The 18400-nt window shown below is 33.4% G+C and overlaps 2 protein-coding genes across 2 annotated transcripts; one reads left to right on the forward strand and one right to left on the reverse strand.

The window, feature by feature from the left end:
- Window positions 1–320: 320 nt before the first annotated feature.
- LOC112517164 (ethylene-responsive transcription factor TINY-like) lies at window positions 321–1290 on the reverse strand. The gene has a single exon (XM_025124514.1). It carries the CDS (start codon window positions 1155–1157, stop codon window positions 351–353), a length of 807 nt encoding a protein of 268 aa, XP_024980282.1. The 5' UTR covers window positions 1158–1290; the 3' UTR covers window positions 321–350.
- A 13214-nt stretch (window positions 1291–14504) lies between these two features.
- LOC112517449 (probable ribosome biogenesis protein RLP24) lies at window positions 14505–18186 on the forward strand. The gene is made up of 5 exons (XM_025124883.1): window positions 14505–14543; window positions 16743–16853; window positions 17187–17300; window positions 17396–17532; window positions 17810–18186. Exons 2-5 carry the CDS (start codon window positions 16773–16775, stop codon window positions 17988–17990), a joined length of 513 nt encoding a protein of 170 aa, XP_024980651.1. The 5' UTR covers window positions 14505–14543; window positions 16743–16772; the 3' UTR covers window positions 17991–18186.
- The last annotated feature ends 214 nt before the right edge of the window (window positions 18187–18400 follow it).

Consider the following 18400-nt stretch of genomic DNA (forward strand, 5'->3'; position numbering starts at 1 on the left):
TATACAGAATAACACAAAGGTGAGAGATTAATGGTATATAATTTTTGGAATAGGGTCCGTTATAAAAGATAAAAGCATAAAATCTTAGCTTTGAATCGCATATTATGAAATAAAAGATGATGGGGTCTCTGGTAATCGAAATCAAACCAAACAAATTCAATATTTTTTTAGAATCAGATCAAACAAACTCAGTATTTTTATCGTTAAAAATGATAAAAACTTGAGATAAAAGTAGGAAAGTATTATATTGCAACAAAAAAGAAATTAATACCCAAACAAAATCCCAATTGAAGGATTAAAAAACACACACAAAACCATGATTTTAGATTTTTTTATTATTGTTATTATTATTAATTTTGCCATAATAAGGTATCAAAGAAAAAGCCACTAGAGGAAAGAAGACTCCCGGAAGAAGACGGCGGATCTCCGCCGAAATATCCAACGTCATCATAATCCTCCGGCCACGGTGGCGATGAGTAGTAATCCCAAACCGAGTCCACAAACACGAAATCATCCCTCGACTCGGCCGAGTCGTAACTCGTTCCCAAACTAGGTAGTTCTACTATCTCGCTCAGTTCCTCCGCCGGCGGCGTGCCAGTGGACACCTCCTCCGATGTCACCAACGACGCCGTTGATGACGAGGATGTCAACGTGGAACCCACTGAGTAAGAAGATGATGATGACGTGGAGGGTGTTGACGGAGGCGTTGCGGTGGTTGTTGTTGTTGTTGCGATGGTTGTCGGGTTGAGCTGCTCCATGGAAGCGGCTTTGGTCGCAGCGGCTTGGATGTCGCGTGGCGAACATGATTCGGGTCGGGGCAAAAGATCCGCTAGTTCGGGGAAATTAAGGATGGCCGTCTTCCCTTTGATGGACAGTGCAGCGACGTCGTGCGCACGTGCCGCCATCTCCGGGTTGGAGAAGGTCCCAAGCCAGATCCGAGATTTCTTCTTGGGTTCTCGGATCTCGGATACCCATTTCCCCCATGCCCGTTTCCGAACCCCTCTGTAAACCGGATGCTTGCTGTTATTATTGCTAGTACTATTACCACCATCATCATCCGCGTTCCTCTTCATCCTTTTCGCGTCGGGTTCGGTCAACCCGGTTCCTTTGGCAAATGGGTCCGAGAATGCAGTCCCCGAGTTGGGAGCCTCCACCATTGTGATCAAGAAAATCTTGAAACGGGTAATCAAGAAAATCTTGAAACGAATAATCCGACCCGAACTGAAAAAACAAGCTTTTAGAGAGATCTGGAGAGCAAAGGGTGTTGGGTTTATGAAGTCTAAATGTTGCCACAAGTGTTAGAAGTGTTTGGTGTGAGATGAGTTTATATATAGGGCATACTGAGAGGTAGATATGTATGTGTGTGTATATATACATATAGATATAGATATAGATATAGATATAGAGAGAGAAAGAGAAGTGTAGAGAGAGAGAGAGAAGGGGGGTAGCAATCAGAAACCGACCGAGGAGAGGGAAGGAAACCCATAAAAATAGTAATAATGAAGCACACAAATAGAGGGTATGTGAAAAGGGAATTTGAAAATAGAAAGAGAAGTAGTACCTACTGAAAATGTATGGACATAAGAGAGAGGGTATAATCTATAAACTATGCTTTTTAAGGGTGACATTACATAGTGCTATGGTTTGACATAAAAGTTAGTTAAAAACAAAAAGGGTATCTGATTGGTTTGAGCTTAGTTTTAAAGGTTAAAAGTATTAGAAGGTTACAGGTTCAAATTCAAGGAGGAATAAAAATCTCCTTATGGCCACGGAGGTTCAAATGCGGTGACTTCGGGCTATCTGCAAAGCAAGTAGTTGTCCTGGGATTAGTCGGTTTGCATAATAGGTTGGATATCCAGGTTTAAAAAAAAGTTGGTTAAAACAAATTCCAACTTTATATTTTCTAAATTTTTTAATTTAATAATAAAAACTCATTTATAAAGATTAAATTAATAAATAAATATTAGAAAAATTGCAGGTAAAATACAGCGTGATATATCTCGATCTCAGCACTGAAGCTTAAGCTTCGAGGTTGAGAGGGATTGTGATTCTTGTATCTTGATCAATATCATAGAAAGCAGTAGTCAATCTCGTGTTCATTCGTCCTCGAGTTCTAGCAAGAATCAACAAGAGATGTCGAGCTTTTGGCGTGCTTGTGAAGAAAGAACGAGGTAGAAGTAGAAGTAGCAGCCGTGTAACTAGTAGGAATCAACAAGTTTCAGCTAAAATTTTGTATCGAGGTTGATTTAATAGCACAACATGCTATGGAATGGACAAACATTGATTTTATGATTGAATGTGAAGCTTTAAAACCGTAGAATCGATTATACAAGCAACATGCATGTTGTTTTGTGTAATGAAAGAATGATTAAGGCACGGTTTAACCACCAAGGGTGGTGTCTGATTGGTTTGAGCTTGACTCCAAAGGTCAAAAGTATCAGAAAGTCTCAGGTTCAAATCCAAGAAGGAATAAAAATCCCTTTGTGGCCACAAAGATTCAAATGCGGTGACTCCGGACTTTTCTACAAAAGCAGGTGGTCATCCTGAGATTAGTCGGCTCGCATAGCGGGTTGGATATCCATGTTAATAAAAAAAAAAGGCACGGTGTATTAGTTAAAACCGATATTTATTCATGTTATCCCTGTATTGACCATCATGTGGTTCATACCAGTATACTTACAAGGTACAAGTTGATGTCAATGTTCAGTAGCCTGCTTAGACACTTGAATTGCATGTTACATGTGTGTAGGTACTTGTTTAGTGAGTCCAAAAAATCCTACTTGGCCAAGTGAATTTGATGGGACTTATAAAATCAAATCATGTCTATATATGTTTTCATGAATTAAATGGTATTTTTACATGTTTTAAACTACTTTAGCATGATAAAACTTATTTTGATATGACAGCAGTGTTATGTATAAATATAACAGTCTTAGTCTGTGTTTAAAAACACAGACCAAGGCAAATATTGGTACGGAATGGGATAAAAGTTTACTTCATTTAGAAAATGTACATGTCGAGAGGCCTTTGCATTGTATTTATATCAAATCAATGTATGAGGTGCCCTACTTCATACAGAACAACCTAATACATAATATTATGTATATATCTATGCGTTTACCGCAGTATGATATGTGTTAATATGCGTATTACCATGCTTTGAGAGTACAAAAGACAAGTTGACATTGTTATATATATATATATATATATATATATATATATATATATGTGTGTGTGTGTGTGTGTGTGTGTGTGTGTGTGTGTGTGTGTGAGCGATCAAATGCAAACCACTCAATTTGTACAAACCGTGCAAACCGCCCTCATTCGTCAATTTTATTGTTTAATCTTATGAAATTATATATATATATATATATATATATATAAATAATGTGTGTGTGTTGGCTTGTTTTTTTTAAATGATACGTTTAAACATTTTAGCCCGAAAACATTGAATTTACTGGACTTATTAACTTAGGGGCCGTTTACTCAAATACTTATTCGGTAAGCGTTTATCGGTAGGAGTCAATATTATAATCTACTTTACCAGATAAGATTGTAGTATATTAAAACAGTATCGTATGCAACAATTTACCCGGTAAACGTTTACCCGGGTAAGAGTCATCACCATCACTTACCGGGTAAGACTCTCTATCATCGCTCTTACCGAGTAAGATTTTCAGCCTTTGTCATATGCATCAGATAAGGAAAATTACTCGATCCACACTTATCAGATAAGTATTTAGTAAAGGGGCCCTTACTAATAATATGTATTTTTAGGTGCATGCACAATCATTAGAGCAAAAGAAAAGAGAAAAAATGTATTTTAATAGTAAATAAATCTTAAATTTAAATCACATATTTATTTTAATTTCCAATATTATTTTATCGGAAAAATACAAAAAAATAAAACGTATTTTTGTCAATTTCCTATTTTTGGAAACCTATCTTTTAAAAGTCTATTTATATCTACCACTTGAGGCTTTAATATCCATTTATAGCGTTGAAACTTGATGTGTTTTAAAAAAAATATACAATTATCAAATTAAACATTTATTTAACTACATTTTTTTAAATTATAAACATTTATATACATAAAACAAATTGCATGAAAAAGTAATGTACTTTAATTTGATTTTTATTATCAAAATTTCCATTTTGATCATAAGGACCATAGACTATGTCATATGGTCCTATTGTAGCTTAGAATACGGAATTTTTTTTTTCTTTTTTTTCCTTTTCATAAAAAGACAATTGGTTTTTGATCGATTAAATTCCCGGTATTTAAGTCCATCTTTATATACATTTTTAAACCAAGAAAGTCCCCCTTTAGCACCCGGGTAACCGGTTGAAGCATTAACCGGTTATCATGCTGATTTGACGAGTGATATGGTACCAACTCCGTATTATTTGCTGACGTGGTTAATGACATGAATTTTTTTAATCTAAAATAAGTATTTTTTTTATTAATCTGGATATCCAATCCGCTATGCGAGCCGACTAATCCCAGTGCGACCACCTGCTTTGCAAATAGCCCGGAGTCACCGCATTTGAACCTCCGTGGCCACAAGAGGATTTTTATTCCTCCTTGGATTTGAACTTGGGACCTCCTGGTACTTTTGATCTTTAGAGTCAAACTCAAACTAATCATACACCACCCTTGTGGTTGTATTTTTTTTAATCTTAATTAGTCTTCAACTGATTACCCGAGTACTTAAATGTTTAAAATTTTACATCTTAGGTATCAAAATGGATGTTTTGAAAAAAACGTTACTCAAAATATAAATCAAGTTAAAATACGTTACTTTTTCATGCAATTTGTCCAAATACATATTTGACAAAAAAAACATTTAAATACATATCTTTAAAATATATTTCTAAGAATAGAAATACATTCCATTGTTACCATTACTAAAATAACATACCTTTTTTGCATTCAAATATGATTCTCCCAAAAAAGCCAACATTTAGGAATAGGATGATGGAAGGGTTAGCATAGACCATAAGGACCATAGACTATGTCATATGGTCCTATTCTAGCTTAGAATAGGGCTTTTTTTCCTTTTCATAAAAAGACAAAAAATAATATTAAGTGGGCATCTTATATTTATCTGTTATCTGGTTTTTGATCGATTAAATTCACGGTATTTAAATCCATCTTTAAATCAAGAAAGTCCCCTTTAGCGATGTGACTCGCAGTAAGAAGTAATAACGTTAAAAGATTCATGAATACTGATCTTTAATTACAATATCTGTGTTTGTTTTATTAACTTTGATTACATTTAGTATATGATGTCAATGTCCGTGTAGCAAAATCCATTTAACTCAACTCTGGCTTCTAATAATCCATAATATGCCGAGTCAACTCATTAGGATCAACAATCAAATGGGTTTTCGAAACTGATTATACGTCAATTTTTATGATATCAGTGAAGAAAGCTGTGATTTGATAACTGAGTTTATTGGATTTGATTTGCAAAACATTTTGATTTCCCTCTTAAAATTTCAAATTTTTGATTGTCCTAAGAATATGGTGATAATTTGGGATCTCAAGGCATAATGAATGGTGGTGCATGGGACATTAAATTAAAATTAGGGGTTTATATATATATATATGGACCATATCTTATAAATGGTGTTGGATCACCCTTTTTATGGCTAACAAAGGAACCTTCATCAATACCACCCAAAGATAATATAATTTTGCTCTATCTATGTGCCAAATTTATGACTTATGTTCATCACATAAATTAATCATAAAATCAATAACTTAATGCACAATTATATATATATATATATATATATATTATATAAACATAAGAGACACATGGGTTGACCCACTACAGTATAGATGGTGACCCATTATTTTGTTCTTATGTTATAATGTAAAAAATTTAACCATAAGGGTGGGTGTATGATTGGTTTGAATTTAGCTTCAAAAGTTAAAAGTAGCAGGAGGTTTCAGATTCAAATCAAAGGAGGAATAAGAATTCGTTTGTGGCCATGGAGGTTCAAATGTGGTGACTCCGGGCTATCTGCAAAGCAAGTGGTCGTCTTAGGATTAGTCGGTTCGCATAGCGGGTTGGATATCCAGGTTCATCAAAAAAAAATTAAGGGTCATGAAAGATGTCAGTATATTATTTTGTTTGATGTAAACCATATGTTTTTCTTGAAATGATAATAATAACACAAGTTTTTATTTATAGAGTTGGTTTGCATGGTTTTTTCTCTCTTTTTAAACACGGGTTCAGACCTCATTTGTATCATTCTTTTAGGTTTTTAGTTTTTAATTTTTAAAATTATTATGTTTTTTAAATAAATGAGATTAAAGACTCGTATATTATATACAAAAAACTAACCAACATTCAAATAATAATTTTATTAAAAAAAACAGTAACTTCGTTTTTTATAGTTAAATAATATCACTACTTCAAAACAAAATTCCGTTCATCTCTTCACACACACATAGATTATGTATATGTATATGTATGTATGTATGTGTATATATATATATATATATATATATATATACTTGGGATCATGTGAGAACAAGGGTTTTTCGTGAGACTCGTAAGATCAATTCTCAACCCTTAGATTAGATCTACAATCTGAATATTCATAATCACAAAATTGTCACCGTACAATTTTAAACCATTAAATCATTAGCTTATAAAGATGATCAATGAACATAAATTGGTTTTACGGGTCTCACGAAAAACCTTTGGTCTCACGTGAACTCAACTCCATGTGTGTGTGTATATATATATATATATATAGATTATGTATAGCATGCATACATAAGAGATTTCCCATTAATTCTTTTTTATATGTTTCCTATTCCTATGTTGAAAATTTATGATCTCTACATGTTTTTATTACTAAATCTATTCAAGAATATTATAATATCTTTATTAAATAAATTTAAAAATATAATTCATGTGATATTTTTCCTTGGTTTCTTGAAAATAATACTTTTCATCTTTTAAATTTTATAAGATGACTGTCGTGATTTATAAAAACATCTGAATTTGTTCAAAACAGATAGATTAAAATTTTAATATGAAAATAAATATAGCAATTAATTTGTTGAATTTATTCTAAAAATAGGAAATGAAATGACAAAAAATATTCTTTTTTAGGTAAATAAATATCTGACAATATTCACATTGCAACATAAAAACAATTTGTTAATAAGGTTTCCCATTTATGAGCCTCTTTATAGCATGGTCTCTAATTTTTTATATTTTTTTACAAAATTCGAGATATAATATTTAATTAATGCTTTTCTTTTTACTGTTTAAAAAACCCATTTTAAGCTTGGCCTCTAAAGATCAAAAGTGTTTGGAGGTCCGAGATTTAATCCAAAGAGGATTAAAAATCTCCTTGTGACCACGGAGATTCAAATGCGGTGACTCTGGACAACTCGTAAAGCGGGGGATTAGTCGGCTTGCGTAGCAGGTTGAATATTCAACTCAGTAATTAATAATATATATATATAGAGAGAGAGAGAGAAAGAGAGAGAGAGAGAGAATGTTTCAAATGCAACTCATCATATTTGTACAACCAATGCAACTCAATCAATTGAAATATTTATGGAAATGTGGGAGTTCATTTATTATGATTGAATATTTTTTTAAGATGAGTAGAGTTTATTAATTATGATCAATACTTTATATTATAAAACAATCAAAACTTTTATTAAAATCACATCTTCATCAAATTAAATGAACGATTGAGATTGAGTTGTATTTGTTGTACAAATGTAAAAGGTTACATAATAACTCACCTCCCCCCTCTCTCTCTCTCTATATATATATATATATATTTGAAATTAATAATGAGTAAATAAAATGAAATAAATCAAACATTCCAACTTGGATTTAAATAAATTTAAATTAATTAAAATGATTTTAAGATATTGCATTCAATAATGTGTGGTTGATCTGATTGTGCGTATCTAACAATATGTTTGGTAAATAATAATAATAATAATAATGATAAAATAATAATAATAATAATAAATATATAAATATGATTACAAAAACATTGATTAAAATTAAGAATGATATTTTATTGTTTTATATGATTTTTTTAATCTAGAATTTAACGTAATAATTAACATATATTTGTCTTTTTTTTTTTGGAATGTTTCTGAAATAAAAAGATACACGTAAAAGAGTTCGTATTGTGAACCGGATACATATGAAACAAACACATTTTGAAAAAACATATGTTAATCAATACATTAAATATTATACTTACATAAAAAAACGATTATATAACCTAAACACTTACCACCGTAAGTGTTTAACGGTGAAATTTAATGTTATCGTTTACTTATCTGGTAAGATTTTTTTTTAGTCTACCAACCAAAACGACATCATATGTAACAACTTACTCAGTAAGCGCTAACCATGGTAAGAGTTGTTGTCACTTAGCGGGTAAGACTCTCGGTCCTTGCCTTCGTTCTTACCGGGTAAAATTATTGGTCTTTGTCATATTCATCCGATGAAGTAATATGACTTGGTAAACGTTTATCCAAATAAGCATTTGGTAAACGGACCCTAACTCTCTGGTTCTGTTAACTTTTTATTTTACGAATATTTATGAGTAATATAATATAGATATTAGAATACACAGTGTATTTATGATGAATGAGTTGGCTCAAGTGCTATAATGGGCTGGGCCATTTGGGCCCACACGTTGATCGAGTACGTTTTTGAACATTAAATAAATTGGGCCCATTTGATCATTAAATGACTCGGTTGAAATCAGCCACGCAACTTTCAAGAAAATTTTGTGGCAGAATTTTGAATACATACAACTATTAAGGCCAAATGTGAAATTCAGAAAACAAATAATAGAGAAAGAAACGAAAAAGAGTATTTACACTGAACTTCCCTAAAGTATGATATAATATCAAAATTGGTCCCTTAGAGTTTATAGTTTTAATGGGCCGCAAAGAAAACCTTCAATTGCTTATCGGCCTTATTCTGCTTTTGGCTCTCTGCATAAAACTTTCCCTATAAGCTTACTGAATAAGTCACTTTCTATATCATTAAGTCACTATCAAACAGTCGTATATAACTGACCGAATAAGTTATTAGTCTTGTTAAGTTGCTGACAAACATGCCATGAAATACTCTTACAGTTGGCTCAAATGCTTTATTTAAGAGATAATTACTTTTTTGGTACATTTACCCGTTTTATAATATTCAACGTTTCATGACATTCGAACTCAAGAAACGTAAGTTAACATTCAATAAATCGGTTGGATCATATATTTTTTCTCAAAATTACAAAAATGACCCTTTTTCAAAATTACAAAAATGACCCTTCACCTACTTTCTTTTGCACTTGTTTTTAAATTTTGTATCCTTGATTTTTTTAATGAAAAACCTTGTGATTGTTGCATTGAATAGTCACCTATTCATATGCTCTTCATCAACATGTATTGAATATTTTTTAATATTATAAGTAATACTGTAATCTGCAAAATAGAGAAACTGTTAAAACTTACAGTAATGTCAGTGGAGATTTTGCATTTTTGAGTCCATGTAGACTATGCAGACATGTTCCCATATACGACAGACAAAGCAATAAATTTGTATGTAGTATACATATACTAATATTTGTCAACCTTTTATATATATATATATATATATATATATATATATATGTGAACTCAACGAACAATGTTTTCCTTTGACGATATTGTCATCAAAGTCGTCCTTGATCAACAACCAACAACAGTTAACCACTGTTATGATGTCCTACAGATCATCGCAGTTTTGATCCTTCTTCCCAAATTCTATCTGCCCTTTCAACCTTTATGCATGCATCGGTAAATTAGTAGACTCAAATGACTGTTTTTGTAACTGCATTGACAAATTTTAGTTCTTCGGATACATGTGTTACTTTCCATTATAAGGGGTTGTTTGTTTACCTCTTAATAGTTTCATTAAGAGGCAACCTCTGACCCGTTAAGAGGTGAATCTTGTTTGGCATAAAAAAAAATCTGACTCTTAATGGTTCTTAAACGCTCTGAATGATTTTGTATCATGGATCTCTCTTAACCATTAAGAGCCCTAATTTCATTGTACACAATTACCAAACAATTATATTTCATTTTGCGCTATATCATGAGAGCCTCTTAATCATTATGTCCACTTAATCATGTTGCACCAAATCATTCAACAATTGCCAAACAGCCCCTAAGACACACGCAGTCACATAACTAATTAAATAATAGAAATTTAACACGAGTAGTAAAACGATGAACACTTTTTATATCCAGACAATTAATATGTGAAAAAAAACAAGTGGTCGAAATACATTTTGAGTAATATGTAAACGAGGTCTATTCATGATATCTTTGACCGTATATTACATGGGGATCAGTTTAATAGATTTTGAGCTGACAACTAATCCTACCTAATGAGCGAATCTAGATTGGTTGGTGTAGGGTTCATCGTTTCAATCGTTGTGGCTGCTTTCAGGAACCACAAAGTTATATGAGATTGTATCCTAATGCTAAAAGTAGTCACGTGAAATATGATATATGCAATAGTTCTGATTCGATCGTTGATTGTTAACCATTAACATAGGGACAACTTGAATATAAAAGAGATCGATAACACGGCCTCATCCAACATGCGACCCTGTGTTAGTTGGTGTAGGGTTCATATGTTTAAAACTCTAGTCATTTTTCCAAATCATTATTAGATGCAAATATAAAATGAATTATATATATATATATATATATATATATGTGTGTGTGTATGTGTGTGTGTGTGTGTGTGTGGGGAAGGGTTAAAACGAGAACACTTTCATTTTACGATAACACAAGAACATCTTTTTACTATTGACAATCACATGTGATATTATTATTCCATCACATATGATACACATGTGATACTAAATCAGAGACGCGGACGATTTTCGATGCAGTCTTGGTTGCAGGCCAAGTCGCTTGTACATCACTAAGCCTCCTCACAAGTATTATCAGATGTGATAAGATTGTTGTTGATGTGATACTATAATCCATCAAAACCATCACATGTGATGATAAATCATAGACGCAGAGAACCTTTGGTGCAACCCAAGTCGTAGAACACATCGTACGCACATCACAGGGTCCCCTCACGCGTATTATCATATGTGATAAGGGTGTTCTTGCATTCTCGTAAAATGGAGGTGTTTTTATTTGAACCTCCACCTATATATATATATATATATATATAAAGAATTGATCAATTGAGGTAATTATTTTTTAGATTCCTAAAGAGTATTAATAACATGAGTTATAATTAAGTGGGAATTAGTAAGTATAAAAAATTTCAATCTTATTTGGATACATCGTCTTCTCTAACCTTCAATTGATGGTAACCTAACCGTAAATTATTCTTTGAAAAATAACTAGCACCAACCAATTGATCAAACAAATCATCGATATAAGTGGATATTTGTTCTTACAGTAAGTTTGTTGAGTTTCCGATAATCGATACACATTATCATCGGCCCATCCTTTTCCTTTACAAATAAAACTGGAGCACCCCATAGAGATGTGTTATGTCTGATAAAACCTTTTGTCAAGTAACCCATTTAACTGTGTCATTAACTCTTTCAATTTAGACGGAGCCAATCGATACAATGCACGAGCGTAAAACAATCAAGTTTGTTAGTTGATAGCAAAGATGACGCACGTAAACCGTGGCACAATAGTGGTGCAAGTACACATCACTATTGAGTTCGCCTTTTCAAGTAATACAATAGTAAGTTCCAAAGATCGTTTTCCATAGGGACTGGTCTACTAAGAATCAGAGATTTTGGCGAACTTCCAGTGCAAAGTTAAAGTTTATAAAAATGATTTCTTTTGGGTAGAATACTGATATCTTAAAAATAACAATTAATAAAAAGCGGGTATGTGTGTAAATTTTTCTCGAGAGTATAGTAATAACTTAATGGTTGATAAAACCGGTCAAAGAATAATCCCATTGGACTTCCTTCTCTCGAAGCTACGTCGTATGGGTTGTGATTACGGTTTTCTCACAAAGTTTCCACAAATGCTAACTTTCGGTTTACCAACCGTACTAAGTAGATCTCGCAGATCTTAGTTCCGCTAGTATGGAGAGATGCGATATCTCTTTGACACACCAACTCGACCGACATCTGAACCTTAGTTTGGTTGTGCAAAAACCAATATCTCTATGCTATTATTGAAGATTTTTTTTCAAACCTCCTCGCATCATTCAAGCCGTATTTTGGATCCGTCCATCTCTGGGTCAAAGATCTAATATCAACATTTACAAGTGATCAACTTGTCTGCGTTGAGTTAAAACTTCAACTCGAATGACCAAACCAAAAGAGTTAGCAAAAAGTGGTAACACCCAAGTGTCACATTTTGAACTATCGGGCTTGGCTTACACCCACACCCAAGGAGGGGTGGGGTTAGCTACTGCTCATAATGATATACATAATAGATAAACATAAATATTCAAACATAAACTGCATTAAACGTAAACTCGCCACTGTTGTCAGATCCCACAGGACGAACATAAAATAAAATACTGGTTTTTTTTTTCTTTTTTCGTCCTCATTTTTTTTTTATCTCAAATCCTTTCGATTGAAAAGTATCCTAAATTGTCTAATCTTTTCATTCTTTCTTTTTGTTGCTATGAAATTTCACAGGCTAAGCTATAATTCATCCAATCAGATATAAAACCAATGTAATAACCATTTGATAATACATGCATTTCAGTTCAAGAATGGTTGAAAGAAAACTCATCTCGATACAGTATACGAAGATATAAACGATATTTAATTCAAAGGACCGAAATCGAAGATGAAACAAAACCCGAACACGTGAATCTGAACCATATAAACATGGATCACAATATAGGCAATTAAACTTCACCATAACTCTTAACACACTATAAAACACCTAAACGATACATCAAAAAACCCCCAAAGCGGCTCGAAACGAAAACGAAAAATTTCAAACGGACGAGAAAGCGGTTTTGAAGCCACTCAAACAAGTATATACAACTAATTAAACAACTCTAGATGAGATGATTTAAAGTAAAAGGTTCTTACATGAAAAAAAACCAAGTGATGGCTACCCAAAGGTAGTGATCGCTAAACCGGCCCGGCCCAGCCTGGTTCGGGACCGGTAAGGACCAGTTATGGATTTGGGGTGTTTTGCAGAATCGGGACCGATACCGGTTATGGATCGGCCTGGTCCGACCCGATTTTTCAAAAATGTAGTTATTTTTTTAAAAAATGTAGCCGTTTTTTGGTTCTTTTTTTATATTTTTGCTTTATAAACACTATATATAAGTGTATTGGTTGCGGGATTTACATACCAAGTTCTCGATTCGCAAAAAATGCAAAACAACGTTCATAATTATTGGTTTCTCGCTATATTTTGTAAGACCATGTAATTTTAATTATAATAAAACACATTTTTTTAAGTGTATTTGAGTGACTCAATTACAAATTTTATTATGTATTAAAAATATATAACATTAAAAAAATAAAAATAAAAAAATTATTTTTTAATGACCGGGGGCCCATAACCGGTTACAATAAAGCTTGACCGCACTCAACTTTTTTGAACGGAACCGAAACCGGTTATGAGATATCTTAGGACCGGTTTTTGACAATCACTACCCAAAAATGATGACACCTTTTAAAGACTCTCAAAATCACACCTAACTCCTTTGAAAAACAAACAAGTTATATCCGGTTATAACAAAAATGATTTTAAATAAAATGATTTAGGGTTTTTTAAAACATTTAAAAGTATTTTCAACAACTTTTAAACCATTTGAACCTATAGGTTGGATTTCGGTGAGAATGAGAATTTTGATGAGAATGGATCTCCATCTTTGGATCTAGGGATGCTTAAAAACCCGATCAATCCAGCCATGAACGCCCCTACTTGGATTAATTCTAATTGAAGAGTTTCACTAGATAAACTTTGATCAGAAACATCAGATCAATTCTCTTCTAAAACGTAATTTTCATGGGTTGGTTTGAAATTAAAAGTGATCAGAGGTTCAAATTTCTTCTTACGCTTTTCTTCTCAACTTCTATCTCAAACGGTTGAATCCTATCTTCTTTATTTAACTAGTTATTAATAAAACCACAAGGGTGGTGCCTGATTGGTTTGAGCTTGACTCCAAAGGTCAAAAGTAACTGGAAGTACCAGGTTCAAATCCAATGAGGAATAAAAATCCCCTTGTGGCCACGGAGGTTCAAATACGGTGACTCCGGGCTATCTGCAAAGCATGTGGTCGGCTAGTCGCTCTGGGATTAATCGACTCGTATAGCGGGTTGGATATCCAGGTTAATAATTTTTTTTTGATTTATTAAAAAGCCCCATAAAACTAAGCCCAATCCCAAGATAACATATTCATTTAACTTATTGGGCCTGGCCCATATCCGTATCGAAGAAGAGAATTCTGTTTTTCCTAGGGTTTATATCCGATCAAAAACCCTTCTTCCCCAATCTCTCTGCGTCTTATTCTTTGCCCTAAACAAAGGTAAACTTTCTGCTCTGAATTATCGTTCTTTCAATTCTCTTCGTTTCTATAATCGGTTCTGTTTGTTGTTTAATTAGCATTTTCTCTTGTTTATAATGATATGAAATATGATTTAGTTCTTACAGATTTATGTATTGAAGATTGAATTTATAACAACCGCATGTTCTTAGTTTGATTTGACAGTATGATCCAGAAGACACTCATAAGCAATCTGTTAGGAGAAAGCTTCCATATTAGGGTACTTTTAATTGATATTGTTTGAATGTAGTTAGAAATTAGGGACCCGATTTTCTTATTCGGATGGAAGATGATTACTTTTCTTTAACGAGAGTGGTTTGATGTTCTCCTTTCGTGTATATGGTCGGTAGAACATTAGTATGTCGAAACATCAGCTCATGGTAATCATCTCTTCGTTCATATTTGTTTTTGTGTATATGGTCGGTAGAGCATTAGTATGTAAATTGTTTTTAACTGTTTTGATATCTGTGCCACTATCTTTTTGTTGATGATGATGGGGGATTGGTTGTTTGGTGGGTGTGTTTTTATGATGTAGTTGTGATGTTGCCAATGGTTTCGATTTGGTTGTTTGGTTATGGTTTTTTAACATATGATAGAGTAAACTTACTTCCGCCTTCAGGCATCAAACATACAAAATATCATATAAAAGTCAATTTGTTAAACCCTGATCTCGAAACAATTCTAACATTTTTTAAGCAATGTTTTATACTAAATGTTCTCTAATAGGCTTAGGGGTTGTTCGGTTGGTGTTTCGTTAAGTCTTGTATGGATAAATCTGTCTTTGTAGATTAATCTCTCTGTATAGCTTGAGAAGTTTTTGTTTGTTAGAGTTTTTTCATAGATGGAAGGAGCATGTTTTTTAGTTGGGAGATGCAGGTTTGTAAAAAACTTACCTTTTTTAGCACAAGGCTCCCCCTTAGAAGGTTACTGAATAAGTCACTTTCTATGTCATTAAGCCACTTCCAAACAATCATGTATAGCCGACCGAATAAGCTGCGAGTCCCATTAAGCTCATTAAGCGACTAATAAAAACAGACCCTTAGTGACCCATCAGCAACAATTTTATATTTAGGTTTGCCTGTTTGAACATGTTTTTGTAAAGCTACAATAATTTGACAAAATATGAGGTCAATTTATTTTATAAAAAATTTAAAACATTCATTATGGAATAATTGTGGTTTAGATTTCTCTAGTTGGGTTTTGAGTATAAACCGAATGTGATAACCAAACATGAAGCTGAATAAAGTGACCGAGTCAAATCGTAGACTATTTTCTTTTATGCCTGTCAAATTGGTTTACTTTAGTAGTTCAGTTAACGGTCTTTAGTTTTACCTTTTTAGGTCTTTTTGGTTTTTGTTTTTTCTTTTCTTTCTGACCTCTAGCAGTTATGAACGGTACGCGTGAAGGGAGTGTTGTAGAACAAATGATGAAGTATACACATTAGGTTATGAATCCTTGAGATATATAATGTAGCCTTAATGTATATATGATCTATTTCCTTGTTTTGATTTCTTGCCACTGCTTGTTGGCCGTGTATATGGCATATATTTTTTCTGACCCCATTCTATCTTCAATTTGTAAAATAACTTTGCGTCCTAAATCAATTTTATCACATTCCTCCATGTTTTGACAACCTATCAGCAACATATGTGGTGGTTTCTATGTGTTACAACAAAATAAAGATTTGTGGTGCCTATCCAAACTCCAAAGTTTATTTACCTTTTTATGCCTGCAATGTATAGTAAAGTGAAAGTTTTTATTGCATGCAATGCTTCCTACTTTCATGCACTTTAATGGATGTGGCTTCTACGTACAAACTTATACTTTCCAAGTTTGAACTGTTGTTGCACTCTAAAGCTCTTGTTTATCATCTGGACATGTGCCTGTCTGATTTAAACTGCTTTTAAATTTATTTCATCTTTCCATTCGTTAGTCACATATTTAGTAATGAATACAACATTTTGTACATCACATGTCGTGCAAGCATGGTTTTCAGATTAAGCCTAAATAACAAATAGGTGTCTTTGTGAAACAGTGATGTATAATAGCGTTAAAACGTTTTTTTGGGCATATACAAATTAGTGAATTACCGATCGGAGAACTTGTGAGAGGATTTCTATCCATATGTTTCCCTTGCTATATATGAATTCCTTACATAAATTCATGTTTTTTTTCATGCAGAAAAGTTGGGGCTCATTGTAAGATTTTGCAATGAGATTGGAGAAGTGCTGGTTTTGTTCCTCTACTATATATCCCGGACATGGGATTCAGTTTGTGCGAAATGACGCAAAGGTATATTGAATTTATGTTTTGTAGATTTTATGGCTACCATTATATAATGTATGACATACAAGCCAAGTCGGAGTTTTTTAGCTCATGAAAAGTATGCTTGGCTTGGGTTGGCTTCTATAGGCTCGAGTCCTACCAGTATAAGTATACATTTCATATTAATTATTTTATGAAGTTATGATTAGATGTCTCAACAAGGCTAGAACAGCAGATGTTGCATTTAGGGACTTAGTTGGCTCAACAAGCATGGCTCATTAGGCTCAATGAGTTGTTGAGTCTGAGTTACGTAGGCTCGAGCTTGCCTGAGATTATAACATGAAATATTTGAAATGGCAGATATTTAGATTTTGTCGGTCAAAATGCCACAAGAACTTCAAAATGAAGAGGAATCCTCGGAAAGTGAAATGGACCAAAGCTTATAGAAGGTTGCATGGCAAGGACATGACTCAGGTACACAAACTTGCTACAAGGGCTCGTTTTTTTTACATTATTCTTTCACGAAAACTGGCATGACTCTGACCGTCCAATGAATTAAACTTTTCAAGGACTCCACATTTGAGTTCGAGAGGAAGCGTAACAGGCCCGAGAGGTATGACAGAAACCTCACTGAGAACACACTGAAGGCTATCAAGACAATCGACAAAGTCAGATCCCGCAGGGGAGAGATGCACCATAAGAACAGGTCTTTTTCTCGAACCCCACGTTCACTTTGAATTTTTGAATCTTTGAATCATTCCTTTTTATGGAAACAAAACAACCGCTCTACTTTTTGGGGTAGAAGTTAGGTTTGTGTACATCTAACACTCCCGGACCCCACCTCCGTTCTCTAGTGGGATATACATAAGAACTGGGCTCGTTTTGTTTGGGTCAACTCTTTGAGGTGTACCGAGTTTGGTTGGTTTTGGTTTACTGATTTTCTTTTTGCCTTTTCTGATACGGTGTTTATGCTAACGGTGCAGGATGAAAGGCAAGGCTGCAAAAGAACGACGAGAGGCTAGGAAGGAACACGACCAGCAACTCCACATGGTGGTTGCTCCTGGTGCCACCCTTGGTTCATTGGCCAAAGATGCAACCGCTACACCGGCCAAAGCCAAAGTCAAGGTTCAACAGGAATCAGAGGAAAATCGAATGGAAGAATGATTCTTCTAAGATGTCTGGACGGGTTGTTGCTCGTATGTTTTTTGCTGTGTAAAACGCCTACATTTCCGAGTAGCTTAATCGTTGAAAAGTTTCGAGCTTATTAGTTTTGACATGGTTTGTTTGGCCTCCGATGTATTCTATAAAATGTGTTCATTTATAAAGATCCAAGACGTTTGCTTACATTGCATTTTTATGAGTAATTTTTGATAAACATATTTAAATATCGAGTAAATTACAATTTTAGTCCTTATGGTTTGTTGTTTGGTCTGTACAAAACCCTATACTTTAATTTTTTCACCTGCATTAGGTAACCTTTAATTTAAATGTACTTATTATAACAGGATTGTATGTCATCTCATTGTTTATGTAAGTTAACCACATGTATTATAACTGATGTGACATTTTTTTAT

Source organism: Cynara cardunculus (genome assembly GCF_001531365.2).
Source record: "Cynara cardunculus var. scolymus isolate 2C chromosome LG 8, CcrdV1, whole genome shotgun sequence".
Classification (NCBI taxonomy): Eukaryota; Viridiplantae; Streptophyta; class Magnoliopsida; order Asterales; family Asteraceae; genus Cynara; species Cynara cardunculus.

Coding starts and splice junctions, on each gene's coding strand:
- LOC112517164 (XM_025124514.1), bottom strand. CDS start 1,157: ATGGTGGAGGCTCCCAACTCGGGGACTGCATTCTCGGACCCATTTGCC.
- LOC112517449 (XM_025124883.1), top strand. CDS start 16,773: ATGAGATTGGAGAAGTGCTGGTTTTGTTCCTCTACTATATATCCCGGA. Junction 16,854..17,186: donor TTGTGCGAAATGACGCAAAG/GTATATTGAATT, acceptor TTGAAATGGCAG/ATATTTAGATTTTGTCGGTC. Junction 17,301..17,395: donor ATGGCAAGGACATGACTCAG/GTACACAAACTT, acceptor AAACTTTTCAAG/GACTCCACATTTGAGTTCGA.